General features: G+C 37.6%; 1 protein-coding gene across 1 annotated transcript in view; it reads right to left on the minus strand.

The window, feature by feature from the left end:
- LOC149078785 (uncharacterized) overlaps nt 1-26,243 on the minus strand; it is a 114,134-nt gene extending 87,891 nt beyond the window's left edge. Inside the window, exon 1 of the mRNA XM_089240895.1 lies at nt 25,999-26,243. Within this exon, the coding sequence (XP_089097021.1) occupies nt 25,999-26,018 (20 nt within the window). The 5' untranslated portion in view covers nt 26,019-26,243. The remainder of the gene's footprint in view (nt 1-25,998) is intronic.
- Between the last annotated feature and the right edge of the window lie 411 nt (nt 26,244-26,654).

Raw genomic sequence — 26,654 nt, forward strand, 5'->3', positions numbered from 1 at the left:
TTTATTGAAACAAACGGAAGTCCAATTTTCTTTAAACCTAGAAGGCTGCATCCAAAAATATTACAAGCAGTTAAACAAGAATTTGAATATTTGATTGATAATGGAATTTGTCGCCCATCAAAGTCACCTTGGGCTTCTCCAATTCATGTAGTTCCGAAATCAAATGGAACGTACCGAATTTGTGGTGATTATCGTCGCTTGAATGCTATAACTGTCCCAGATAGGTACCCATTACCTCATATACATGACATAACTAATGTTCTGCACGGAAAGAAAATATTTTCCAAAATTGATATAGTAAGGGCATACTATCATATTCCGATAAATGAATCCGATGTACCAAAAACTGCCGTTACTACTCCCATTGGTAGTTTTGAATTTTTATATCTCCCATTTGGTCTGAAATGTGCACCAATGACATTTCAAAGATTTATGAATGAGGTACTGAAAGGTCTCGATTTTACTGTCAGTTATTTAGACGATGTCTTAATTTTTTCTGAAAACGAAAATGATCATATTAAGCACGTGGAACTTGTTTTGGAAAGGTTTAGTAGGTACGGACTAAACATAAATGCTTCCAAATGTGTTTTTGGTCAACAACAAATTTCCTTTCTGGGTCACGAAATATCAGCAGGTGGTGTTCGACCTTTGGACGACAAGGTAAAAGCTATAATGAACTATCCACGTCCAGAAAATCTGGTGCAACTCAGAAAATACTTGGGGTTACTAAATTTCTATAGGAAATTCATTTCACATGCTGCTGAAGTACTAGCACCATTAACTGACCTATTAAAAGGGTCTAAAAAGAAAAATGATCAATCTCGCATTACATGGTCTAAAAATTTGTTAGATTCATTCGAAAAATCAAAAGAAGCTTTGCTAAACGCTACTTCGCTAGTGTTTCCAGAAAATGAAGATAAGTTAATACTTCATTGTGATGCTAGCGAAATTTCAATTGGAGCTACCTTAAGTGTAATGCAGAATTTAGAATATAAACCCCTGGGATTCTTTTCAAGACGTCTTACACCTACACAAATGAAATATTCAAGTTTTGACCGTGAACTATTAGCTATATACGAGTCTGTTAAATTTTTTAAACACATGCTAGAGGCTAGAAACTGTAAAATTGTTACAGATCATCGCCCATTAACATACGTTTTTCGTAAGGCAACGGACACTTACTCGAATAAGCAAACACGGTGGATTTCTTACATATCAGAATTCACTACTGATATCGAGTATCTAAAAGGTGAGCGAAATGAAGCTGCCGATGCACTATCGCGCATAAGTGAGGTTATTGTCCCCCAGCCACTTAATTATGATGAACTCAGTAATGATCAAAAATCAAACGAACAACTGAAACAACTCATTTCAGACACTAATACTGGGTTGCAATTGAAATTAATTCAATTGCCCAATTCAAATTCTCAAATATATTGCGATCTTTCAACTGGAAAAGTAAGACCTTATGTCACTGCTAAATTTCGCAAACAAGTTTTCCTAAACTTACATTGCCTTTCTCATCCAGGTATTAGAAGTACTGTTGACCTTATACGTAACCGTTTCGTTTGGCAGTCTATGAATAAAGATGTTCGTGAGTGGGCACGCCAATGCATTGATTGCCAACGTTCTAAAATTCACAAACACACGAAATCAGAATTAGGAAAATTTTCACTGCCAACTGCACGATTCCAACATATTCATTGCGATCTTGTGGGACCCTTGCCGGAATCAAACGGGAAAACTTATTGTTTAACTTTAATTGACCGCGTAACACGTTGGCCGGAAGCATATGCGATTTCAGATATTACCGCTGAAACAGTCGCAAAGACAATCTACTCTGAGTGGATTGCCCGATTCGGCACACCAGACCGCATAACAACTGATCAAGGCAGACAGTTCGAGTCAAGACTAATGTCTCAGCTTGCTGCTCTTCTAGGTGTGGAAAAGTGGCGAACATCACCGTACAACCCAAAAGCAAATGGGCTGATCGAAAATTTTCACCGTCCATTAAAAGCTGCAATTATGGCTCACCACACCACCAAGTGGACAGAAGTTCTTCCAACCATTCTTCTCGGTTTTCGTTCAGCACTGAAAGAAGATATAGGTGCAACACCAGCTGAGCTTGTCTACGGTGCTTCCTTGCGTCTTCCTGGCGATTTTTACGATTCGAGTGACAAAATTCAAGATCCGTCCATGTTCATCGAAAACCTCAGGCAACACATGAGAGCATTAAAACCGAAACCAACAAGCTCTCATAACAAAAATAATGTGTTCGTACATAAAGCATTAAACACCTGTTCTCATGTATTTATCCGACATGACAGGTTGAGAACATCGCTTCAAGCACCCTACTCTGGACCGTTTCCGGTGATCAGCAGAAAAGAAAAGAACTTTAAAGTTCTGATAGATGGAAAACCAACAAATGTATGTATCGATCGAATAAAACCTGCATTCACAGTGAATGAGGATGCTACAACTACAATTTCGAATACAGTGTGTCCCAAAATTAATGTGCTTCCGAAACCACCAGACCGCTTCACGCGTTCCGGAAGACAGGTTCGCTATCCTGTCAGATTCAATAATGTTGTCAGACTGTGTCGTTAGTCACTGGAAGGGGGGTACTGAGGCGGACACTGTTTACCGCAAAACGAAGAACATCTTTGGTTTTGGTTTGACTTTGAGACTGGAACTAAAACTAAACTCTCCTCCCCCCAACTCCTGACGAAGATCTTTCATATATACTGTATCACTCGCTGACTCACACAGAGAAGCATGTTCACGTTCAGTTTGTCTGATTCTTAGTTGTCTATTATTTGTGTCTTGGTAATTTGTGCTAAAATGTTTAATAAATTTGTGTTATGTGTATGCCTCGGCTTCAAATTACATTACGATAATTATGCGAATACAAATATAAATGTTCATCTCACATATTTGTCATAGTTTTTTTTTTCAACTTTTTTCCGTGAAAAAAATTATAATTCATTTTGGTTGGCAATAGCCAATATTTCAGCAATTTTTCCATACAGTTTATATATAACACTCTTCAACACTGATTTTGTTCTCAAAGATATTTCAATGATTATAGGATGATTTTGTGGCGTTGATTCCAAATCTGGCATTGGTTTTGTCAGATTGGCTGTAGTTTTTGAGATAAAGTGAAAATTAAATTCCAATGGTAATACCATAAGCAGCATACAAATCATATTGAAACTGTGCGTAAATCATTGGCAAAGACATTTCAGAGATTTTACGATGATTCCGAATCTGGTATTGGCTTTGTTAGATTGATTGTAATTTTTGAGATAAAGTAGTGAAAACTAAATTCCAATGGTAATAAATAAGCAGCATAAAAATAAGAAATACTAAAGAAATTTATTTCACAGTACTTTGTTTTGTCAATTTCGGTTCTTAATCTCCGACTTTCTTCGAAAACACCCAAGAATATATTTTGGAATATAAGAACAACGCGTAAAAATTTTTCCGTCGGTCATAGTAGGAAAAAACTACAGAAAGTGATTCAGTTCATATTGTTTGGTTTTCCGAAGTGGTACTGAAAAATTATGGCATTATTTCTTATGTGTCTGAATCAACGGAACATTTCAACCAGAAATTACGGGACTTTCAGGAGAAATCCATGCGTCAGCCAAAATAATTTGCATGGACAACGAGTGCCGAAAAATTTACGAAAGCAAAACGTCTGTTTATGTGTCTATGTTGAATTTGAATGTACAATGGACATCCATGAAAGGGTTGAACAAGGAGTGAAGTGCATAAAAAATTTGTCTAATGATATGCGATGTGTGACAGACAGAGAGGGGTTTTCGTATCTACACGGTTATGCGTACCTCATGACTCCCAACAAAAAAGATTTCAATTCTCTCACGCCGTCCATTCAGGAGGGATTTATTTATGGCGGGAAAATTTCATATTTTACAAAAGAATTGCTCGTAGCGAATAAAGAATACCGCGTTGATGCGAAAAAAATGGAAAGTGTGGTGCCCCGAGATTCTAAACAGCGGTCTCTTATGACTCTTAGCACAGACACATCTTAATGAAATACGAAGTGGAGTGAGAACAATCGCACTTGAGACGTCATCTCGGACCCATGCCATAAGTTACATTGTTATCATCAATATGACAAAGAAACAATGTTTATTAGAGTTTTACTGTATAAGATGTATTGCGAAGAGGGATTTTGCCCCTCTTCGTATATTTACTCCTGAAACGTCGACAGTGCTCAGCTTGAGTGTCATACTTTGATATTAAAAAAAATAGTAATTATATTGGCATAAATACTCTAAAGTAGGAGTAAATGTTTGCTTCAAGTGATTTTGAGTTGCTTATTATATATATGCTGACATGTTGTTAATCAATATCGCATTAGCAGGATTTCATGGAGAACTCGCTGTAATATTAAGTTGTTGCAACACTTACATGCATACACTATCTACTCTCATATAGCTAGTGATACCTATCATTAACTACTCGTAACATGTGTATATTGCTTCTTAGACGGTCAATTTATGAGTACCACTGGAGCAGGATGTCGAGTAGATTAGCGTCTCTCTATATACATGGTGTAAACTCAAGTCCAAATAACTCGTGAACCGTTGGTCATAGAAACATGCAGGCATCCCTCTCTTTATACGATTAATTGGTTCGGCAAAATAGTCGCGTAAGACGAAATCGAGTAAAGTGAGTTGAAATTTAACATGAGAAAGATAGGGGAGGGGAATCTTCAGAAGGATCAACAAAAATTGAACCCACAGAACAAAGGAACTTTTTTTTTAATGAATTAGTCATTCAAATTAATGAATAAATCTATGGAGTTGAGGCAATTTGAATGAATTAATATTTTTTCTGTCTTCACTACTTCTGATTGATTCTAGTTGAGTGTTGATGTTTTCTTTCCTGAAAAGCCTGGTATGTGTGTGATAGGCTGATAACTCTTTTTAATGAAACAGATTCTGTTGACAAGCAGCATTTTTCGTTTCCTTATCAAAACTTTAGTAGCAAAGTCATGGGATTTCGCATATTTCTCGCTAACATAAAAATTCTAGTTTCACTATTTTTTTGTCGATTAAATTTTTCACGGCATTATCAATGTGTTTCCAAGCATTGTTCATCAGTACGATCTGGTTAGTTGTGTCTGAGATTTTCTCTCATATTTGTCTCAGCTACATCATCAAATCAAACGTATTTCGTCGTCAAAGGATTTACCAATGATATACATTTTCAATTTGCAAGCCCATTTGTAGGATAAAGTTAAACTTCAAATTTTGCAGGTTGTGATTCCTAAAAACAACTTTTAAAATTCGCGTTATAGTGAAATTGCGTTAAGCGAGAGATACCTGTATACATAGAAACATTAGAAAAAAGTATTCAAATAATGTGCCCTGTTTCCATAAGTCATTTATTTCACAGGGGGGGGGGCGGCATACATTTACTGAGACACAAAATTTAACATTTTATGCAGTCCCCCCTTGCTCTCTAACTTCCGATTACACTCGGCCCCGCTTAATCGGATATCAACAATTCTAGCACACAATATTTGATAACGCAGGGAACAATTCAATTGCCATTTCACAACGTTATATATTTAAAAACTGATGAGGGATCAATATTATTAAAGCTTCTCGCAATAAATCGGACATCAAAAACGAAATGAAAGTTATATTTAATATTGCAATGATCACAATACCTAAGATTTAAACTTTTCATTCGGAAAGTTAGTGCCCTCTATTGGCTCAATAGGGAACAAAAAAACAAAAAAATGATAATTAAATGTGTGCGTGTATTGAAGAGAACTTGAATACTTGGAGGCCACAGAGAGTACTTACTCTCATTTTTTTTTACAACCTTAACTTAATATAACATATTTTCCATTAATTTCAAATGTTTCATTCAATAAAAACATCATGTCGTGTATAGTGCTTGATGTATATTAACAGTTGACGTGTGAAGCGTAATATTGGACTAAGCGGAGAAAAGTCGTTGAAATTATCATATTAAGCGGAGAACTTTAACATTGTCTCTGCGGGAGAAATTTTGGTGCCGATTTTATCCGTTTATCCGTCATCCGATTAAGGCGTGGCCGACATTATATATAGGGGTCGCCCTCTTCTTCCTAAGACAAACAAATAAAAATTTCATGTTTCTGAGTGCAGTGTTAGGTAAGATATTTGATTTCAAAAATCAGGCAGTCTCCAGGAATGTCAATTATCGGTATGTTGAGTTAACTACAACTTTGGCTGATAGATGGCGTCACATTTATTTGAACAGTGTTAGACCTTGTCCTTCGTAAACATGTGTCAAACCACATTGCGATCGCGATGGTTTCGAAATGATCGCCTTGCCTAGCGAGGACATGACAAAATTGAAGAGTGGCCTTAAAAAGTCACTTTCCTGCTATGTCTCTACTGCAATGGATGCGTGTGCCTCACAGTTGAATTTTTCAATCTGATACAGCGTTTGAGGACTTTTTGCTGTAAACAATGACCTTAAAATGATTCCCACAGGAAGAAATCGTACAATAAAACGACTTTAGAACCAAATGTTAATTAAAATTGTAAATAATTTCGCAAACCGGTGTATTTGAGCTTCCAGGCCTGCCCATCAAACGTATCACTTGTTGCATCTTCTCAAAGTTAAGAAGTCCAAAATTTTCCCAAAATGTGCCAAGTTTTGGTGACCCTAAGTAATGTAGAAGGAGCAGTTAAAGGGTGCATTTGGCGCACCCTCCTCCCGATTGAGTGCCCAGGGCACCAGACCCGCTTGCCTCCCCCCCCCCCATCCCCCTTCCTCAGTTCCGGCCTTGGTTATCTTAACACACACACACACGCACACATATATATATATATCGCGTTGTGGTGTATTGACCTTTTTCTTCTCGAAAACCTTCACATGCCAGATGGAACCCCTTGGGCTCGGGGCCGCATTTGCCCCGCAGGCTGGACGTTGTGTACCCCTACTATAAAAAAGAATCCACGAATCTTCTACCGAACATAAACTTACTAGATAAGTTTGCAATACCAATTTCAAAAATGATCCGAATGAAAAGAGCTGATATATGAGCGTATTGGTAGGTATATGTACCGTTGCCTTAGTATCGGGTCAAGCTTTAGTAGAAAACAAGGCCAAAAATACTCATCTTATATTTTTGAACTCATTAAATGAAGCTTCCTTTTCTTTTTTTTTTCAAAAATGAATCAGGTTAGTCCACCTGAAATAATTTCAGAGCATTCGTTACTACTCATAAACGAAAAAAAAATCACGAAAAACCTAATACACGTACGCATTAGTACTCTAACACCTAGTCTAAAAGTTGACGCGAAAAATGTATCACCTCTCAAATTTTGTAAATGGATGATGATCATGAGAGATGCTTTTCCCCCTAAAATTCGCTCTCTGGGCACACGTTTTCGTCGTTTATCATCCAAGAGGAATTTTTCAGAAATGTGTGGATGGCAAGCTATCAAAAAAATAAATCCTACTCATTATATACTGTGTGGTGTATGATCGGTAAAGAGGAGAAGAAAAAAAAGTTCTATCTAGCTGGGTTATCCGGGGGTATAATGTAATTCTTCCTCATATAACCGAGTTTAAAATTTCCTTTAGAAAAAAAATTAGATATGAAAGGATCGTTCGAATGCGTTCCATCATCCGTTATTTCTTGCCGAGTGCCCGTGCCAAATCGAATGCCTTGCCAATCTTTTCCCTCTTTCATTATTATTCTAACTTATTCTTATTTTGTTCTTTTAGGGGGAAGGTCAAGGTCAAAATTTACTTGCAGAAACATGCATCAAAACAAACGAAATTTTAGCAGTATGGTATGACAAACAACGACTTTAAACTCTCGGGTTATAAACAAAAGTGAATTCTCGGTTTTAATGATCATTTGATCATTTTTGTCGCACCACGGTCATTTTCTGCACACGAGGGCTAATTAGACAGGGACGTAAAATTTATTGCCGATTCCGAACGGCAGGCTTGTTTTTTATACTCGTCGAGAGGTTGGTGTGCTAACCCCTCGATGGGGGGACTCCCTGCGGTAGCAATTTTTTGCTGCGGTCAAGTCGCCGTTTTTTTGTTGTACCCCTGTGTCAGGAAAGTTTTCTGGACGAACCGGGGATCGAAGTCGCGACACCTCTAAACATCGTTTGGTACTTTAGGCGAGTATCTTATCGACCGGGCTACCACGCCCCTCGGTTTTAATGAATCTTAGATTGAAATTTGTGTCATTTGATAGAAATTCCGAATTTACTTGAGATGTGATTGTGCTCAAGTTAAAATTTATTAGCGATCATAAGATAGTGATTTATGGTGGAATATCAAAACGGTAAGCATTATCTTGAAGCGTGTACTTCACTTAATTTTTGACGTGAATGCGTCTTTTAACCCTTCATATCCTGACGGTACTTTAAAAGCAGTGTTTCTCAACCGCCGCGCCAGGCCGCGGCCCAGTACCGGGCCGTGAGTGTGATTCGCAGTTTCATTTTCCCATTAATTTCTCGTTAGTTGTGTGTGCATGATCGGACCTTTCACTTATGCAAAAGAGATTTACCGGGCCGCGGGCTTCCAAAGGTTGAGAACCACTGCTTTAAAGTACAAATACAAATACAAATACAACGCCACAACAGGCAAATTGCCCAATTTGACTTATCAAATGATTTACATGATAACTATTCATTATTATCTCATTACATTCATACTTTTATTTTAATTTATTATAATTTTCTTCTCATTCTACTTTTCACAACGTCGGATACAAAGGGTTAAATCATCTGACGATACTGGGAGCATTCACAAAAAAAAGTTGCTCGACGAAATTCTCTCTTTAAATGCTCATATCTCAGAAAATACCAAACGGAAGTCAGAAGCAACGGTATCGTCGGATGCACATTGCAAAGGTGCGTGCACTCAATGAGAGATATCGCGCCGGTTTTAATATCTCTTCCCTTCTGGGCACCAGGCCCGCTGCCCTGGTTCGTAACAAATTGTTTTCCGCTATATCTCGAGCAGTTCCCAACCAGAATAGACGACATTGGCATCATTTGTTAGCTATTCCAAAGACGAAGCCGATGATGATGACATAATTTCATTATTTCAGTACGTACCACGCAATTCGAGGCACAAAAAATTTATTCATGTCAAACGTTTCTATGACACAGCCTACTTAATTTTTTCTACCGACCAACTAATAAACGAAATTGTGCTTGTCTGGAGGGGGTGGGAGGGTTCTGCTGGGTCAGTTTGCATTTAAATTCCATTCAAACATTTCAGATTGAAATGTTTGAATAGAATGTAATCAAATTTTAACACATTTTATTCGAAAGTTTCAATTCGAATTTCATTCGATTCAATTTTGTTGAGAATTTTCAGTTCTAATTCAATTCAAAACTTGCAGTTCTAATTCAATTCAAAACTTGCAGTTCTAATTCAATTCAAAACTTGCAGTTCTAATTCAATTCAAAACTTGCAGTTCTAATTCAATTCAAAACATGCAGTTCTAATTCCACACACACTCAGGACACCCTAAAATAGACACACACGACTTTTGTTATCTTTACAGCGTTTTGTGTAGTCTTAGTTGTCCCTTCCTACATAATTTGATCCCGAAAATGTCTCGCAAATCTTGTGATAAAGTTAGTGGTACCCTAAAGGTCTAAAGGTGCCCAGCACACAATTAGGCAATAACTTCAACATGATAATTAGCAGAATTTTTTTTTTGATTGGCACAAGCAAACATGACAAGTCAAAAGTTACTCTTCTCTCACACGCACAACATATAGGCCACTATTCGAAACGAGACATGTTCGTGGAGAATTGCTATAATTATGCTCAAAGAGGATCACATTTGAATTTGATTTTGCGCTTATTGGAAAACATTGCCTTTATATATAATTTTAAACGTTAACATATTTATAACTTTTTACTTCGAAATTGACATTTTTTTGTATTGTTTCTCAACAATACAAATTTTTCCAAACATTTTTGAGCGCACCACCCATTCCTACCAAATATTTTTGGACACAAATGATAAGAAAACTTTGATGTCTGAACTCAAAGAAATTAAATATAAGGATAGTTTATCACAATATAATACATATTTCCGATGAAATAGAGCAAAAACTGAACAGTTTCCAGAAAAGAGAAATCCTCGGAAACGGTCAACGTGACGCATGATTTCTTTTCCGAGTTCTCTGAGCACAGTAAAACTTCTCTCTAACAAACACAAAAAGAAATGTATGTTATTCAGAATATGAAGAAGACAACGTATATAGAAACGAAGAAGTCAGTCAAATCATATTCATCATGTCAGACGCCGTTCTATCTCTTGGCTGCAAACCAACATTATTTTTGGCTTTAGCTGAGTGAGTGCCAGAAGCATTTTCTAAATCAGAGGGCTTCCGAAGTTGATCCTCTCGTTATAACGGACAGAACAAGGGTAAAAATTTGCTTTTATGTCTCTCGGCCTCCGCATATACCATTCACATGCACATTCGAATGTGAGTTATGAACTAGTCGGGAGACAAGTGCGAAATACGTACATGAGCAAATAACCAATGTTACTCCGTTCCAGTCTGATTACACACATATACAAAATTATTTTACGAATCGAAAAATACGTAACTCCTTCCTACGCATTTATTTTTGTTTTTCTTTTCTTAATCAATAATGTAAGCATATGCATTTATTTTCTCCAATTTGATCACTTTTTGCTGAAATTTGGTTTCAAAGTAATTATGACATTTAAGGTTTCGCGAACAATTCTGCGCGAATTCTGTCCGCATACTAGCGTTTCTCAACGTATGGTCCGTGACAATCACAAAGGTGGTCCGCAGCCAGACTTGATAATTTACTTCCAAATCAATTGTAAAATTCGTCAATTGATGTAATTGATATTAGGAATATCCTTAAGGGTTCAAATAAAAATTACAGCTTCATAATTGGCGTCGCCGTATCCCATCAGGAAAAATGTGGGAAATTGTGACCCTAAATATCACTGAAAATGCAATTTGCAACAAATTTGCCAAATATCGCAAAATTTGCTGAAATAAAGGACAGCTGCAAATTGAAGTATAAAAGATCTCGTGAAAAAGACATTTGTCATATGACTTGGCAACCACATTTCATTGAGTAAAATACGGGAAGTTATTATCGCTCTTAAATACGGCATAATACGGGACATCGTCGATTATCACCAAAAAATTTGTTATAAGTGTTGGCAAAACATAGCTATAAATCAGCAATAATAGCTATAAATCAGCAATAATAGCTATAAATCAGCAATAATAGCTATAAATCAGCAATAATAGCTAAAATTGCTGAAAAATTACAAATACTTAGGAAATGAAGAACTAATTGGAAATCACTGTTAATTTTTTTGAATGTAGCCATCATTGTGATAGGATTTGTAAATTATAAAAACTATCATCATTAACGAACTTAGTATTACAAATTCAAACGAACTTCGTTGAAAAAAACGGGACAAGTGTATATAATAGTCGGAACAACCACAAATCTGGTCATTCTGACAGTCCCGTAAAATACGGGACACCATAATGTTGTAAGTTTGTGGTTCACCGAATTGTTTCAGACATTTTACTGGTCCTTAGATTCAGAAAGGTTGAGAAACACTGCTGTATACAATATTATTATTGGTCATTTTTGGAAACTACATCAAGTATTGATGTGGCAATCGAAGTTTTAATCAATTTACTGACTTTTTCAAGAAATTTATTGGGCATATTTACAATTTAATGGATTTCTTCTCCCGCCTTTATTAGCTCTATTTTCCCTAGCCCATTCTGAGAGTGATCGATATAATGGAAAAATCACAAAAACCATTGCCTCATCGAAATTTCGCGATGTTTGGTTAATTTATGTGTGAGATAATATCTGTTTTTCTTTAAGCATCAGAAAAAATGTCGAGGGTGAATCAAAAGTCACTAGACTATTTAAAATTTAAAAATAAAATCAATAAAATTTCCGTACGAGTAATGCGATCCGCACTAAAAATTATGTATTGAATTCGGACTACATTTGGTGCCAAAAATGTTTAGTTCAAAATTTCGCTAACGAAAAGAAACGCTTCAACACTTTTACATAACAATCAAGTCATGCAAATGAAATCATTTTTTGATTCAAAAAAAACATCCACAAAAATTCATTTTTTCTCGTTTTATAGTTTATATTCACGTCCATTCAAATTGAATTTATTTGGGCATCACTGATTATTTTTCCTACAATGAAAGGCAGAATCAGTTATATCAGCTTTACGACAGTTTCGTTCACAGATATAGATTAAAATTACATCACAAAAATATATAGTTACTGTTTTAGCGTTACCTGGTGGCTGAATTTTGAACTTTTTTTTTGTTCCACATTCATGTGAATTTCAATGTATATTCATACAATTATTTGTTTCGTTTTCATGAATTTTAATGTGTAATAAGTATTAAACTAAAGAGTTAATCATTATTCATATTTAATCTTTGATTTTATAATTTCATATGCGCATAGCTCATATTTATTTAGATATTTTCGAAAACAATAACGAATTAATACTTGTAACACAGAGGAATGCCTATGTTCAAACTTAGATGAGTGTAAGACTAATCTGTATATATAAAATAGCATATCTTGAATTATTCACCATCGCGTCACGAGCACTGCCTGTACCCATCACCAAAAAAAAGCAATCCTGACATACGAATGCATGAAATCAGAATGATTACAATCCTTGAATGCAATTTGTACAGGGTACTTGATTGTAACGTTGGTCAAATGATCCCGAGAACAAAATCGGACACGGGCATTCTGGGTACTTCAAGGAGCACCATGATGCTCACGAGTAACGGATTGAAGATGACTTACTAAGAAGGGGGTTTTCCAAAATTCGACCCCAAAGGGGAGTCGTCACGGGTTTCAAAGATTATATAGAGAAATAATGCTGAGCCGAAACCTCTGAAACTATAAATACGAAATTTTCATCTCAAGTAGCTTTATTTCATAATGTAAAGTCTCAGTAAGAAGAGGGTTTTCGAAATTCCTCCATCAAGGGGTCTAAAGCTTAAATAGAGAAATCATGCCGAACCGAAACCGCTGAAAATATGACCACTAAAGTGGTTATGAGGTCAAAGGTTATATAGGGCAATCATCGCTGAAGCTATAAATATGAAATTTTGTCAGTAGTTTTATTTTGTAATGTAGAGACCCACTAAGGAGGGATACTTCAAAATTCGTCCTCTAAGGGGAGTCATGGGGAGGTGGTTCAAAAGTTAATTGGGGCAAACATCGTTGAGCCCAAACCACTGAAGCTATAAATATGAAATTTGGAGAGTATTATATTTTATAATATAAGAGACTCTCGCCAAGGCAAAATTTTTGAAAACACAACCCCGGGGTCATAAAGGATTCAAATTAAAGAATCATCGCAGAGCAGTTTTCAGATGAGCAATCCACGCGAAGGAAATCGCGGGTAACAGCTTTCAATATAATGTTTAATTAGGAATTTGATTAGTGATCCAATGTCTGTGGAATACAACATCGGACGTAACCTTTAACGCGATGCTCGCGAGCAAGTGGTTGAAGATGTGTGATTTAGAGCAGTGGTTCTCAACCTGAGACTATATGGTCCCCTTGCGGTCCTGGGATATTCTGTGGAGTTCACGTATGGAAATCAGTTAAAGTAGGAGCCACGACAAGTTGTGAAGAAGTACAACATTCAAGTGAAATATGATGGGAAAAAATTGACTACATTCAGAATTCAGCAGAGCTGTTCATAGAACCAAGGCCATCTTAGCCCATGAGCTCATGTGGGCCTGATCCGGGCCTCATATCCATGGGAGGGAAGCGCCTACACAATGAGATCTGGTACTATAATTTCCAAATGTAAGTCATATGTGTAAGCTGTTACTTCCAGTAAAATATGGGCCATCAGAACATCACTTTTCCCGATGACCCATGATGTGTCTCAACATCATGAGTTATGCATAAAGCTTCCACAAGAAGGACGCCTCCATGGATTGAGCGTCGTGGATTCGTTCAATGGCCACCACGATTGCCCGATTTATCTAGCCTGGATTTCTTCTTTTTGGGTACCGAAAGCCATGATCTACAAGACGTCCGTTGACTCTGTTCAACGAATTCATCACCAGAATCTCCGTCGCAGCTGCAAACGTCCGCGAAATGCCGGATATTTTTGAAAGGGTTCGACAATCACTGCGTCAATGGTAAGAATTTTGAGCACTGAAACTTAACGTGTACACATACTGTCCTCGTGTAAAGTATAGCCAAATAGAGTTTTTCCACTCATTATTGGCTTGTCATTTCTACATCTTCGTTTATCCTCCAGCTGACCAGGTTGGGATTTCCGGTCATATATTCCTATGTGATTCTGTTTAGTTTTTGTGTTTTCTACCTCCCCTAAAAGTTTGTACGTTGAGTTTCGAATCACCCTGTATATGCATAGTAAACCACCCGACACTGCCCAGCCCCTCAACCGGGGCAATTGAGATTTGTCGATACAGCCTGGGTGGTGCCAATCTGCTATAGATAGATAGATAGATAGAACCGCTCACAACCCCGGACTGATGCAAAGCACCTTACTTTCGTTACCTCAAAAGAGGCAAAGTTGTGTCGGAAAAGTTAGCAAATATTTATAGTGGTGGCTCCCCTTACCCCTTGCTCGCAAGTATCGAATCACTCGAGTCGTTCTTTCCTTGAAGACAGCCATCAACTCGATGCAACGTACAAGCCATTTGACTAAAATGGATAGCTGAACCCAATGACTAGGGAGAAAAATTGCACGTGCGCCCGATGGCACATAAGGGCCGGAGACCGCAGCCTGGGATTTCAAAAGAAGTGTGAAAAAGACTTGTGGGCGAGTGAGAAGAAAAATAAGTTGGCATGTTGAAGTGGGAGAGATTTGAGAATGGTCTAAATACACAATGTATACAAAATATATCTACAACGCCTCCACGTGACGAGAAACGAAGAAACAAAACCTTCGTTCACAGTGCTGGGCAGTTTTATTCCCCTTTCCTTTTACGGAATTTACAATATATACATACACACACACACACAGAGAGAGAGAGAGAGAGAGAGAGCCTCCACTCCGACGGGAATAATCAAACTGAGCCAGTGCTGGGCAATCACATTTGAATTACTCACATATATATTATTTACATTATTACATTGTTACAAAACTTTTCCTTTTTTATACTATTGGGAATGTACATAAACATTACTATGAAGGTAATAGATATTGGGAACAAATATCACCATGAGCTCATACAAATACATATTCAAAAAAGGTTACAAAATTATTATCATACTATGAAAGTGCGACGGGAATAATCAAACACAGCCTCCGTTCACAGTGCTAGGCGTTCACATTTGAATAATTCAAGTATTACACGTCAGCATCGGGGGGGGGGGGGGGCAACACCCCCCCCCCCCCCGTATCTCCGCCCATGGTTCGAATTTGTTGACTTTTGATGAAAAGGGGTGAGAGGGGATTGGAGGTTGCTTACGTCATCAACCATTCCTTTTTGAAGATATGAAATATTCTAAGCTGCTGACGGGGGGAGGGGGGGGTCAGTGTTTTGCTGACTTTCGCTGGCCGGGGGGGGGGGATCAAAAATGGCTAAAAATCTGCCATTTTACGTAATACTTGAATGGCCCCTATGGTGTTGGCGGTGCACGATATGAAATGAGTAGCCTTGTGTGTGTGTGTGTGTGTGTGCGCGTGTGTGTGTGCGGATCTTCTTTTATTTTACACAGGCTATTTTGCTATATAATTCGACTCTTCGGAGGGATGATCACCACCTTCATGAGACCAGATATAGGTCTCATTTATAAAATTTTCGTAATTATAAATTCTGTTTCGATTGATAAGTTGATTTTTATTAAGTGGTAGTTTGATTCAATAAATAGAAAATATTTTTTTCCTTGATGACGGTAGGGGGCCTGAGGGTCTTTAACGAGAGAGGGGAGAACGAAAACAAAATACGATAGAAATGGGAGCCATGAGCTGAAAAAAAGTTGAGAAACACTAATTTATATATAGATTAACTGTATATTCTCTATATAGAATCACGAATGAGAAAAATAGACCCCTAAGATAATGAGATCTGATATTACATTCCTTTTCTTAGCCGTAGTTATCAGTGGAAGTATTTCTCGAGGCGAAATCGACGAGTTAATGACGTTGATGATCAACTAGCCGGAGTAATAGCAAGTTATTTCGACAACAGACTTTCGACACCTTCGAGTGGAAATGTTTGTCTTCGTGAGAGCCGAGAGCGCGTGTGAGGTTTTCATGTCCACGAGGGGGTCTTGTGAATGAAGTTTCTTCGTCTTGATAAACATCCAAGAGGATCTAAACGAACTTGTTGACGCGAACGAAATGTGGTTAGGTGTTTTCCAGAGAGAGAAAGAGTGAGAGTTTCACCTTCTACTGTCAACCTACTTGGAAGCGACCCATCTATGAAATAAAGAGGGAGAGTCACACACACACACACACCACACATATACATTCGCAGGCAGCAATTTCTTCAGCCTGCATCAAAGAGGTTGCTGAACCTGAATGCAATTTTCGGTTGAAAGACCTCGTAATACATTTTATTTTCATTTTCTGTTCCGCAAAACCGACAAAAGAGTTGAGTCTTGCGCTTTTCTTTCTTTTTTTTTTTAACACTTTCTGTTTCATTCGAATTTCATTTCTATTTGCAGACCATATTTTATGCGTTAAGTGTGTTTATTTTCAACTCTTTATATCCGTAAAATATCATTTTTTTACCGGGAACTGAACTCATTCGTTTCGAAGAAAAATTATAAAGTCACTACAAAAAATTAATCACCCCCCCAAAAAAAGAACGAATGCTACAAACATGTGTGAAATTTTCTGGTTATAATTACGAAATTGCTGAAGCAGCATTATACAGGGTGCATAAGTAACGCACGGCATTTTACTGGCGAACCGTTGATTCTAGAGGCATACTTCCAATTAGAAAAAGTATCCAAATAGCGTGTATGTCACTCAGGTATGTCATTCATGTTGCAAGGGGTTGTGTAGTTATTAAAATAAACAAATTAACTTTTTATACGCACACCCTGTGCCCAAAAAAACCTAATTAGAAAATTGTTGTGCTGTCTTTCTCCTGATGTCAACAAGAAAAACTACTATTGTTTCTAAGTGATTCGATGAGATATTCCATTTCGAAAAACGGAGGAAAGTTAGAGGAAAAAACCAGCACTATAAATGCGGTCAAACCCTTTTAACCGCATTTAATGCTGTTTTTTTTAACTATCTAATTTTTAACTAAAAATTATAGGTGCCAAATACAGTCTGAATTCAACATGTAATTTTTTTGGTGCAGATCGCATACGTACGATCGCAGATCGTACGAAAATTTGACCCGATTTTGTTTTTAAATTTTAAAATACGACACTAAATGTGCCGCATTAACACGTGGGCTCTCCGGGACCTCAGGTATATTACCCCCCCCCCCCCCCCCTGATAATGATATCTGGTACTACAATTTTTGTAAGCATGTGAATTGATGAACTCACGGTTTCAGTAGTTAGAAGCCTCAGAAAATATTTTTTCTTGAGTGCAAGAGATAGTGTTGGTGGGACCCTGCAAATACATTTATATGCGGCTCAAACAAAGTTTCATCCGACCAGCGAAGGTTTTCCTCTCTTCAATCAACGCATATGATAAGTACATCAGTTTGTGTGTGTGGCTCTCGGACAACCCTAAGGGCATGGTTAGTTACTTCCTACTCAATCTTCACAGTAGATAACATTTCCTGATCATGATTATTTATTATTAATTTTGTAAGGAAAGTTTAGACTACATCGATTTTCCACTTATCCAATCCAGAATTTGATTCTCATGAGTCGTACAACCGATAAGTTTCACTTAAATTGGAATAAATCATCTATTTATTTATCTCTAATCAAATGTAACAGTCATGTGGTAAATGGTCAGTGTTCCACGAATATCCAAACTCGTTCAAGAAAAATTGGCACTTACATATAGGAACCATAAAACCCGTATTTTCCCGTAATTTTGGCTATCCAGACTATTTATATCTAATATGTATAAATATTTTTTCCACACACACACACACACACACAATGAAGCCTACTTGAATTTAAAATCTTCATTGAAAGCATGGATAAAGAAAATTTTTGTGACTTATGAATAAAAGGTTAGTTAACATCATTCTCTATGGAAGTGTTTCTCGAAGTGTGCGTTGCGGCTCCTGGGAGCGTCACCAACCTTTGTTAGGGGTGTCGCGGCGAGCTGAAGATATTGATTTTCGAGCGCTTTGAAGTGGTTCTTTGATGTGGGGAAAATATCTACCAAACTATCCTAGAGAGTCGCAAATTACCTATTAAATTGAGCAAGGGAACCACGGGTGACAGAAGTTTGAAAAGCATTGCTGTCTATGGGAATTAGTCCAAACCGCTAGTTATCGTTATAGCCAAGGTGTCGTTACAACCGAGATCATTGTAACCAAGTTAAGCACGGTATGTTCAGCCTACACTTATGTGAATATCAATTCAACGGAAACATAATATAACACCAAAAAACCTCTCCCAGCAATGAAGAAGGGTTTAAAATCGGTAACAAAAAGCAAGGTTTTGGATGGCTCTCGAGAGGATGCATACAAATCCCCTCTTAAAAATCGAAAAGAGGCGACGGCAACATCAAGTAGCTCTTCAAGAAATTGGGACAACCCCCCCCCCCCCAGAGATGTATGCAATATCTCGAAACCTAATTGTAGTAAACTTGATTCTCAACCCGATTTTATGTGTGTGTGTCCCTAAAAGTTATAAAAACTTTTCTTGATATTGTATTTCCGGAAGCGCTGTTAATGAGCGTTATTTGGACCAAGGAAAGTCAAAAATATACTCTCACGAATATTTATTTACGACTTTGGGACTCAAAATATGGGTAGACTTTGTGTGTATGTGTTTATAATGTATGAAGAGAATCCTTTAATAACAAAACAACAACATGTCACACTAAAAACTTGAGACAGTTCCAAACTGGGTCAAGTAGATGAGTTAATGGCTTTCTTTTTAGTATTTCTTATGATGCCTCAGATTTCCAGAAAAAGCTTTGTTTTTCGAGTACAATATATCTGTGACCTTGTTCCCCTAATACTTATTCACATTCAATAATAAGTTAAGGATTGAAGTGGTGTATACAGAGAGAGAGAGAGAGAGAAAGGCCCACACACAGGGCCATATCGTGCTTTCTCGGGCCCCGGAGCCGACATTTCTTTGGGCCCTCTTGAAAGGATTATGATCAGAAAAAAGAAGGGTTCCCCCCCCCCCATTCAGTTCGGGCCAACGAGACATTGCCCGGTGACCCCAGCCTTTTTTTACGGGCGTGTGTGTGTGTGTGTGTGTGTGTGTAAAAAGTACAATTGTGTGCATTGAGTCCCACCTCTCTCTACCACAGACGTATCAGGGTATATGTGATGTAAATAGATTACAGTGATTATAATCACTGTAAACGATTGTTTACAGTGATTAGATGCTCGTCTTCCACCGCGAAAGTTACCGTAAGTGTCTATGGGTTCGATCTGGGGGAAGAACATAGAGAAAACTAGTTCTTTACCTACCGAGCCTGGGGCGATCACCGAAAGATGGTGCCTTCATTTCCCACCCAACTCCAATGGTAGTAAATTGTCGTATGGTGATATGACTGGAGATTGTTATGAGAAAAATTAGGGTTTGTGAGATTTCACCTTGAAACAATGTTTTCATCTTTGTAACAATGAAATAAAAAAGCCACGGACCTCCCCTGTGCCAAAAAAAAATGAAAGCTACTGACCCCTAAACACAGTAATATTCCCCGTCAAAAGAATGAGTAAATTGTTTTCCCCATTTAAACTCACGGATCCCATGGAATCTCTCCAAGAACGCACAGTTAAGAAATCCTGATCGCGTAGGATGAAAAGGTTTTGATAATTTTTGTCGCGTCACCTTCTGTACACAAGACTAATACCGGGCCCAACAATTTATTGCCGATTCCGAACGGCAGCTTTTCTTTTTATACTCACCTAGAGGTTGATGCGCTAACCCCTCTGTATGGGTTCTTCCTGCGGTAGCGAATCTTTTTCTGAGGATAAAAGGGATCTTAGATCCATTCATCCCATCTTTCAAGATCGAGTTTCCACCACGCTCTCTAAAACTAAATTTATAGACTTTTACCGATACGAGGCCATAAAATATGGTGATTACGAGAAACCATTGGAATTTTGAGTGCAGTTGTCACACTACTAATACTACAAAACCGTACATGTTAACCTCTAAAAAATTCCTCTGGGGAATTTCTTATAAATTGGATGCATACACAGGAACGTGTAAAGTATGAAAAACATAACTGACCTCTGGGCTGATAAAATGTGTGAAAGCCGTGGACCCTATTACAAAATAAATATTTCGTACATAGCAATCAGGACTGGATAAATCTATTGCTGGGCATGCCCGAGGCATGTAAAAATTTCGACCGGGCATGCATTTTTTTACCACATGCCCGACGCGGGCATATAAGAAAAAACATGGCCCTATTATACAGTGTGTAGTGTCGGAAAGGGATAAAAATTCTTTGATTGATTCTAAAATTGTTGAAAATATTCATGAGCATTTTCCTGCTACACAAAAAAACATCGGAAAAGATATCCATCATAAAATATGGAACTCGTGCCGCCACCTATCAAATAAAAACTAAACTGTCTGTTATAACTTTACTGAAAAAGTTATTCGTTGGTTTCAAATTGATATGTGGCATGAATACCATATATTATTTTTGTTTTTTGCTGCATACCAAATTTTATGCGCCAAAATACCGGTTAATACGTTTTTATGTTTGCTGCTAAATTAATACCAAAAAATATGACAACCGGTATTTTGGAGCATAAAATTTACACCGGTATACTGCATAAAAATAAGAAAATTATTGTTTTATACCACATGTTGTTTGTTTTCATTCTCTATATGGCATTAAAACCTACAACCATTTTATTTCGAGAATTATAACAAATAGTTTTCATTTTATTCAATAGCTGGCAGCAGGAGTCAATTTAATTCGGTTTCTTGTATTTATAATAGCAAAATATAAGTATGAAATATAATTAAGTCATAAAAGAGTTTAGAAGTTTTCCCTCCCAATATCTTTTTTTCACCTTCGCAAATTATTTTTCCCATTTACGCCGGCTCGCGAAAATGTTCACTTAATTTCAGTGGTCTGCAATGAGGAAAAGGTTGAAGAACACTAAACTATAAATCGTACAAGGCCAAGACTCTTTTAGTGGCAATAAGTTATTATATCCATTGCTTTACATTTCGACACTAAAATGCCTTCTGAATTTTTTTTTTTTAAGATTCCTCGGATTTTATCAGTAAAATTTGCTTTGTGCCCCGGTATTTATCAGGATTTGTCTCGGTTTTTCAGATGCATGATCTACAAGTAAATATTAAGATATTCGTTGCCCCTGTAAAGTCTAGGGCGTTCACCCGGAATGTGAAAGGACGTGGGTTTGATTCCCCGCAGAGGCAGTTGAATTTTCTCTTTTTCCAAAATACAGTACATCTTCGCATCAGTCAGCTGTTAAAAACCTTCGTATGGATAGCGAAGAGTGATATCATCCTCGGATAAGCCGCCATATAGTGGCATTGTCAGCAATTGTAAGCTTTGGCCTGAGTTAGGTCCGACCGTCCATGTATGTTCCCGTTCAGTGCACACGAGCTCCTAGTGCAGAGTGCGGTATTCGAGGCCATTGTAGTCTAGTGGTCGAGGATGTTCACCCGGGAAGTGAAAGGACGTGGGTTCGATTCCCGGCAGAGTTGATTTTTTTTTTCTTTCCAAGATATATCTTCGCATCAACCAGCTGTTAAAACCTTCGTATGTAAATATTCATTTCGGAAATCTATTAATTACATGCCCGACCGGGCATAAACGTTTTTGAAGATTTGTCCAGCCATGGGCGGAGATACGGGGGGGGGGGGGTAATTGCCCCCCAGCATCAAAGGTGGAGTCAACTGATCTAATGTATATATGAGCTGACATCATCATCATCATCATCGTGCTTCCCCAGCAATAATGACCTTGCCCCCCCCCCCAGACTTCCAAGTCAATTCCGCCTATGTGTCCAGCCCTGATAGCAATGTAGAAACAATGAGCTAATTGCTTCCTCATCCAAGCTACTACCACAAGCTCACGGACCTCTCTCTCTCTAAGGACACTCAAGGTGTTCGTAATCATCTGGTTAAGAACCTCTGCATTAAAGTTTCACCTACCAAGATTATCTTGATATTTTTATAACCATACGATCTTCGTTGATGAAACAATAACGCATTGATACAACACAGAAGGCAGTTCTACAGAAATTTCCATATAACGCTATGGATCACATCACCCTATACAGGTGATAGGTAGCCTGTATAAAAATTGAGTAGTAATAATTTGTGCTTGAATACTAGAAAATAGCATCGATATTATTAGATACACCAAAAACGATCAAGTTACGAGAGACGACGTGACTCGTCATATTTGAAGATTTCGAATCTCTAGTGTTACGTAAGCTTTCATTTAAACTTCAGATAATAATGAAGGGAATAAAGGAAGTACATCAGTAAATTGCAAAAGCTTATCGCAAGGAAATGACGTGACTAGACTCGAAACAAGACACTCATCGGTGTTATCATCATAATGATGCCTTCCTAATTACTCATTTCGATCGAACGTATTCTCTTTAATACATTCGAAATCGTGTAACTAGAAATTTCAACAATGGACACGAATCGTACACAATACCTTGTTAAATCGAGTTTGGAATTTGTTCATGTAATACTGAAATTTCAGCGTTTAAATAGAGGATCAAGTAAATATAAGCTTTTTATGGATCGGTACATATATTTTTTGGATTGTTTCCAAATAATACTTCACTATTGCATTCAAGTTGAGCGGTTAAAAGAAAAACGAGACCTTGAAACGTCAAAGTAAATGAGCTGCTGAAATTGTCCTTGAACGGCATTGAAAGAACGTTCGATTTCTAGAAAATGTTTCCTGAAGGATTATTGTTCGATATTCTTTTTCCTATCTCGTTCTGGTGTTATGTGTTATTCGCGCCAAGTATGAATGTCCAAGGGAACAAAAATGTAAGAGTTTGTGTGGAGTTGTCAGACGTTATTTACTTTTCTTTTATGTGAAAAATTATATACAGCATGGTTGGCGGTGAACTCTTGCTTGAGGGATGAAAAAATATGTCGTGAGCAATAATTAAAATTTTTAAATGTCATGAATATGAAGTTTCTGTTCACGGTTATGTAATCTGTGCATCACCTATACACTGTCTCGATGATTGAAAATTAAAAAAGACATTGTAACTACTCTGCCACTTCGAATTTCATCAGCGGTAGAAGATAGCTTCTTGCGTGTCTGAACATTTTCCAACAAAATTTGTTACCGTAAATGTCAGTTGCGTAACCCAGAAGAAGTGGTCGTTTTATGTGACGAAATCGATTTTCAACTACTGGAAAATTGCCCCAAGGCCGTTCTATCGGAAGCTTACTCGAACTTATTTAGCTAAATAATTACTAGTTATTATTTAGCTAAATAAGACCTGATATTTTTAACCCGGAATTTTATCAAAGTGAAAATTTTTATCAACGTTTTATCGTAAAAAAAGTGTTTTGCTCCTCATACGCAACTGACGAAACATAAATTTCACAGTTTTTACAAATTCCTAAAAAAAGTTATAATTTTGGTTTGTAACATGAAATTGGTTATATAGATACGTTCAGTCTTGGCTGAACCAAGTACAGTCAAACCTCGTTAGTGCGCCACCCGGTTAACGCGTCACTCCGCTTACCGGGTCACTTTTTGGAAGTTCCAATTGTCCTCAGGCAGGAATTGACACAGCTATGGCTTACTCCGTTTAACGAGCCACTCCGCTTACTAAGTCATATTTTTGCTCTCCCAAGAGTGGGTCATTAACTAGGTTTGTCTGTATTGGTGTGGGGGAGGGGGGAATATAACTAGGTGCATATATGTTGCACATTCAATTGTGACCCCTTAAATTATGATCACAGAGGTGAATGGCTCACTTGCCTTACAGAAATCAGGCCTGGGCGTAAAAATTTCTATTGTTTATTATACAGGGTGTCCTGTAAGTGCTAGCATGGCATTAATCACATCCACCGTCCGTCACAGAGATATTATTCCAGTTTAAAAAATGCTTTACAGGCGTTCAAAAATTACCTCGTACCAGTTTTGAGAGTAAAAATACAGTGTGTAGTAAAATAAAAAAAATCCAACTTTTTTATACGGTTCCCTTGTGCTCTAACTTCCAATTAGAAAGTTGTTGCCCTGTCTCCCCGATGCCAAAAAAACCATATTTAATAAAAGCATATCAAAAGTCGATTAAAATGCCTTAACTTTTAAGTGAATTATTTAATATAGATGAAGAAGCGGGGGGGGGGGGTTGATCACCGAAAAATTTCTTGTTGAAAGGGGGGAATTTTCTGACAAAATTTTTGTCAAAAAGGAGTGGCCACTGATGAAATTCTTGTCAAAGGGCGATCGCCAAAAAATTCTAGTTGACGGGGGGAACCACCAATAAAATTCTTATTGAAAGGGTGAGTTGCGCTTCAGTAAAAGTTTGGGGAAACTCTGATTTAGAGTATTTTCATTGAATTACATACTGAAAGTTAAATGAAATATGACCAAGACAAATTTTACCGTACACATAAATATAAGATATACCTGAAGTACTAAGGTTGTATCATGTGAAACTGAAAGTGTCCAAAATTTATGATAAGAATTCATAAATAATGACATGCAGTCCAAATAAAGTTGCTTTACTGACTATCAATAATAAAGGGAAGCTTTCACACAGTGATTATTAGATTATTTCCAAACCACGTGTTCGATGTAGCCTAGAGCAGTGGTTCTCAACCTTTTCAAGCCCGCGACCCGGTTTCATTCATTTTTGTGAGTCGAAGGCCCGGTCAAACACACGACCAACGGAAAATTAATGAGGAAAAATTAAACGGCTAATCACTCGCGGCTCGGTATGAATGATATCAGAGCACAGTACCGGACCGCGGCCCGGTAATTGAGAAACATTGGCCTAGAGCAAACTAGAAAATCAGCATCTCAAATAACTGATTGACTCAAACCAGAGCAGGCTCTGGCAAAGTTTCCTAAATAGATAGCAGTATCTAGAAGGCTTTGGCTCTGGTCAGTTAATCATTAAGGACTGTAATTTTTCAAGTACTCGGACTAGGAATTCAATCAATTTCAAGGTGGTTTTTTTTTCAAATAATTAATTTACAAGGAATGGGAGGGGAGAATATTTCATCTCGAAGGCTCGTTTCTTTTAATTAGAATCATGATTTTCAAAAACGTTGTTGAGGAGACCCCTGTTGTCCACAAGAGTGTGCTAAAAAGTCCACGGGATAGACAAAGTGGGAATTAGACGAAAATATTGTGTAAGAAATCCATTTATCTCAAAATCTCTCTCGCGAGGAAATAGGCATAGCAGAAGGGGTTCTTGGACCCTTTATCGGTTAATTATTTAGTTCTTGGATGATAAATCAGTCCTCAGGCTCTCATCCAAAGAGCACAAATTAGGGCGATACGTTTGATTTTATAGTGTTCTCATAAGCTGTTACCACTAGTGTTTACATTTTCAATATGGCCAAAGACGACTTTTTTTCCTAATGCAGACCAAAACGATTTTGAAAAAAATTGACCAAATTGACCAAACCATTGAATATAAAAATTTGAACACCTCTGAATTAGGTGGCATTGTGTAAATGGCTTCATTAATATTGATTCGTGAAATTTTTTTACCTGTTGGAAATTTAAACTAGATAAGAAAGAGTGTCAATAATAATGGTAAGATTAATGTCTACAAGCAAGGATATAACTTCCATAAAAAAAAATTCTCATTGACTTACTCGCTCCTCACCGTCAGCATTTCGAAGCGATAAATCGCACCACCACTACCACTTTGTATTAAATATGTATGCAAATAATGTCTGAACCTGAACTACCCCTCGTCGGCGAAACAGCCGCGAGATATTGTTCCCACCTTCTTCTACGTATGAACAATATTATACAGTACTCAATGGAGAAAAGACACTTGCTGTTGCTCCTGAGCTTCCTCACGCCGGTGAATGTGAGTGTGTCTGTCTGTCTATCTGTGTTTCTACTGGCTGCTGCCTGTGGCTGGGTGGAGGATGAAATATATATATTCCTCGCTATCATCTCATTTCAGTGTAGGTCGCTTTGAGAAGAAGGATGAGAAGAAAAAAAAACCAAAGTACACACAAAACATACAAACGTATTCGTGAAAGAAAGAGACCTTCCTTCCTTTCATCTCGAAATAGAAAACTGAATAAAGAGGAGCAGAAGGAAATCAGAAATGCGCTCATCGCATTCCTCAAGGATGCGAGAGAGCAGCAACATCATCATCTCTACGAGACGTGAAAGCACACACACACACAAAAAACACACTCATGGATTCTCCTCTACCCTTTCGTTTGGTTCTTTTCACGTTGTTTACATGCTTTTTTCACCACACACTTCCGGTTGCTTACCCTTTCGAAAATGC

Source organism: Pholcus phalangioides, unplaced genomic scaffold, assembly GCF_987345545.1.
Source record: "Pholcus phalangioides strain wild (caught in Gottingen) unplaced genomic scaffold, Ppha-v1.0 ptg000013l_1, whole genome shotgun sequence".
Lineage (NCBI taxonomy): Eukaryota > Metazoa > Arthropoda > Arachnida > Araneae > Pholcidae > Pholcus > Pholcus phalangioides.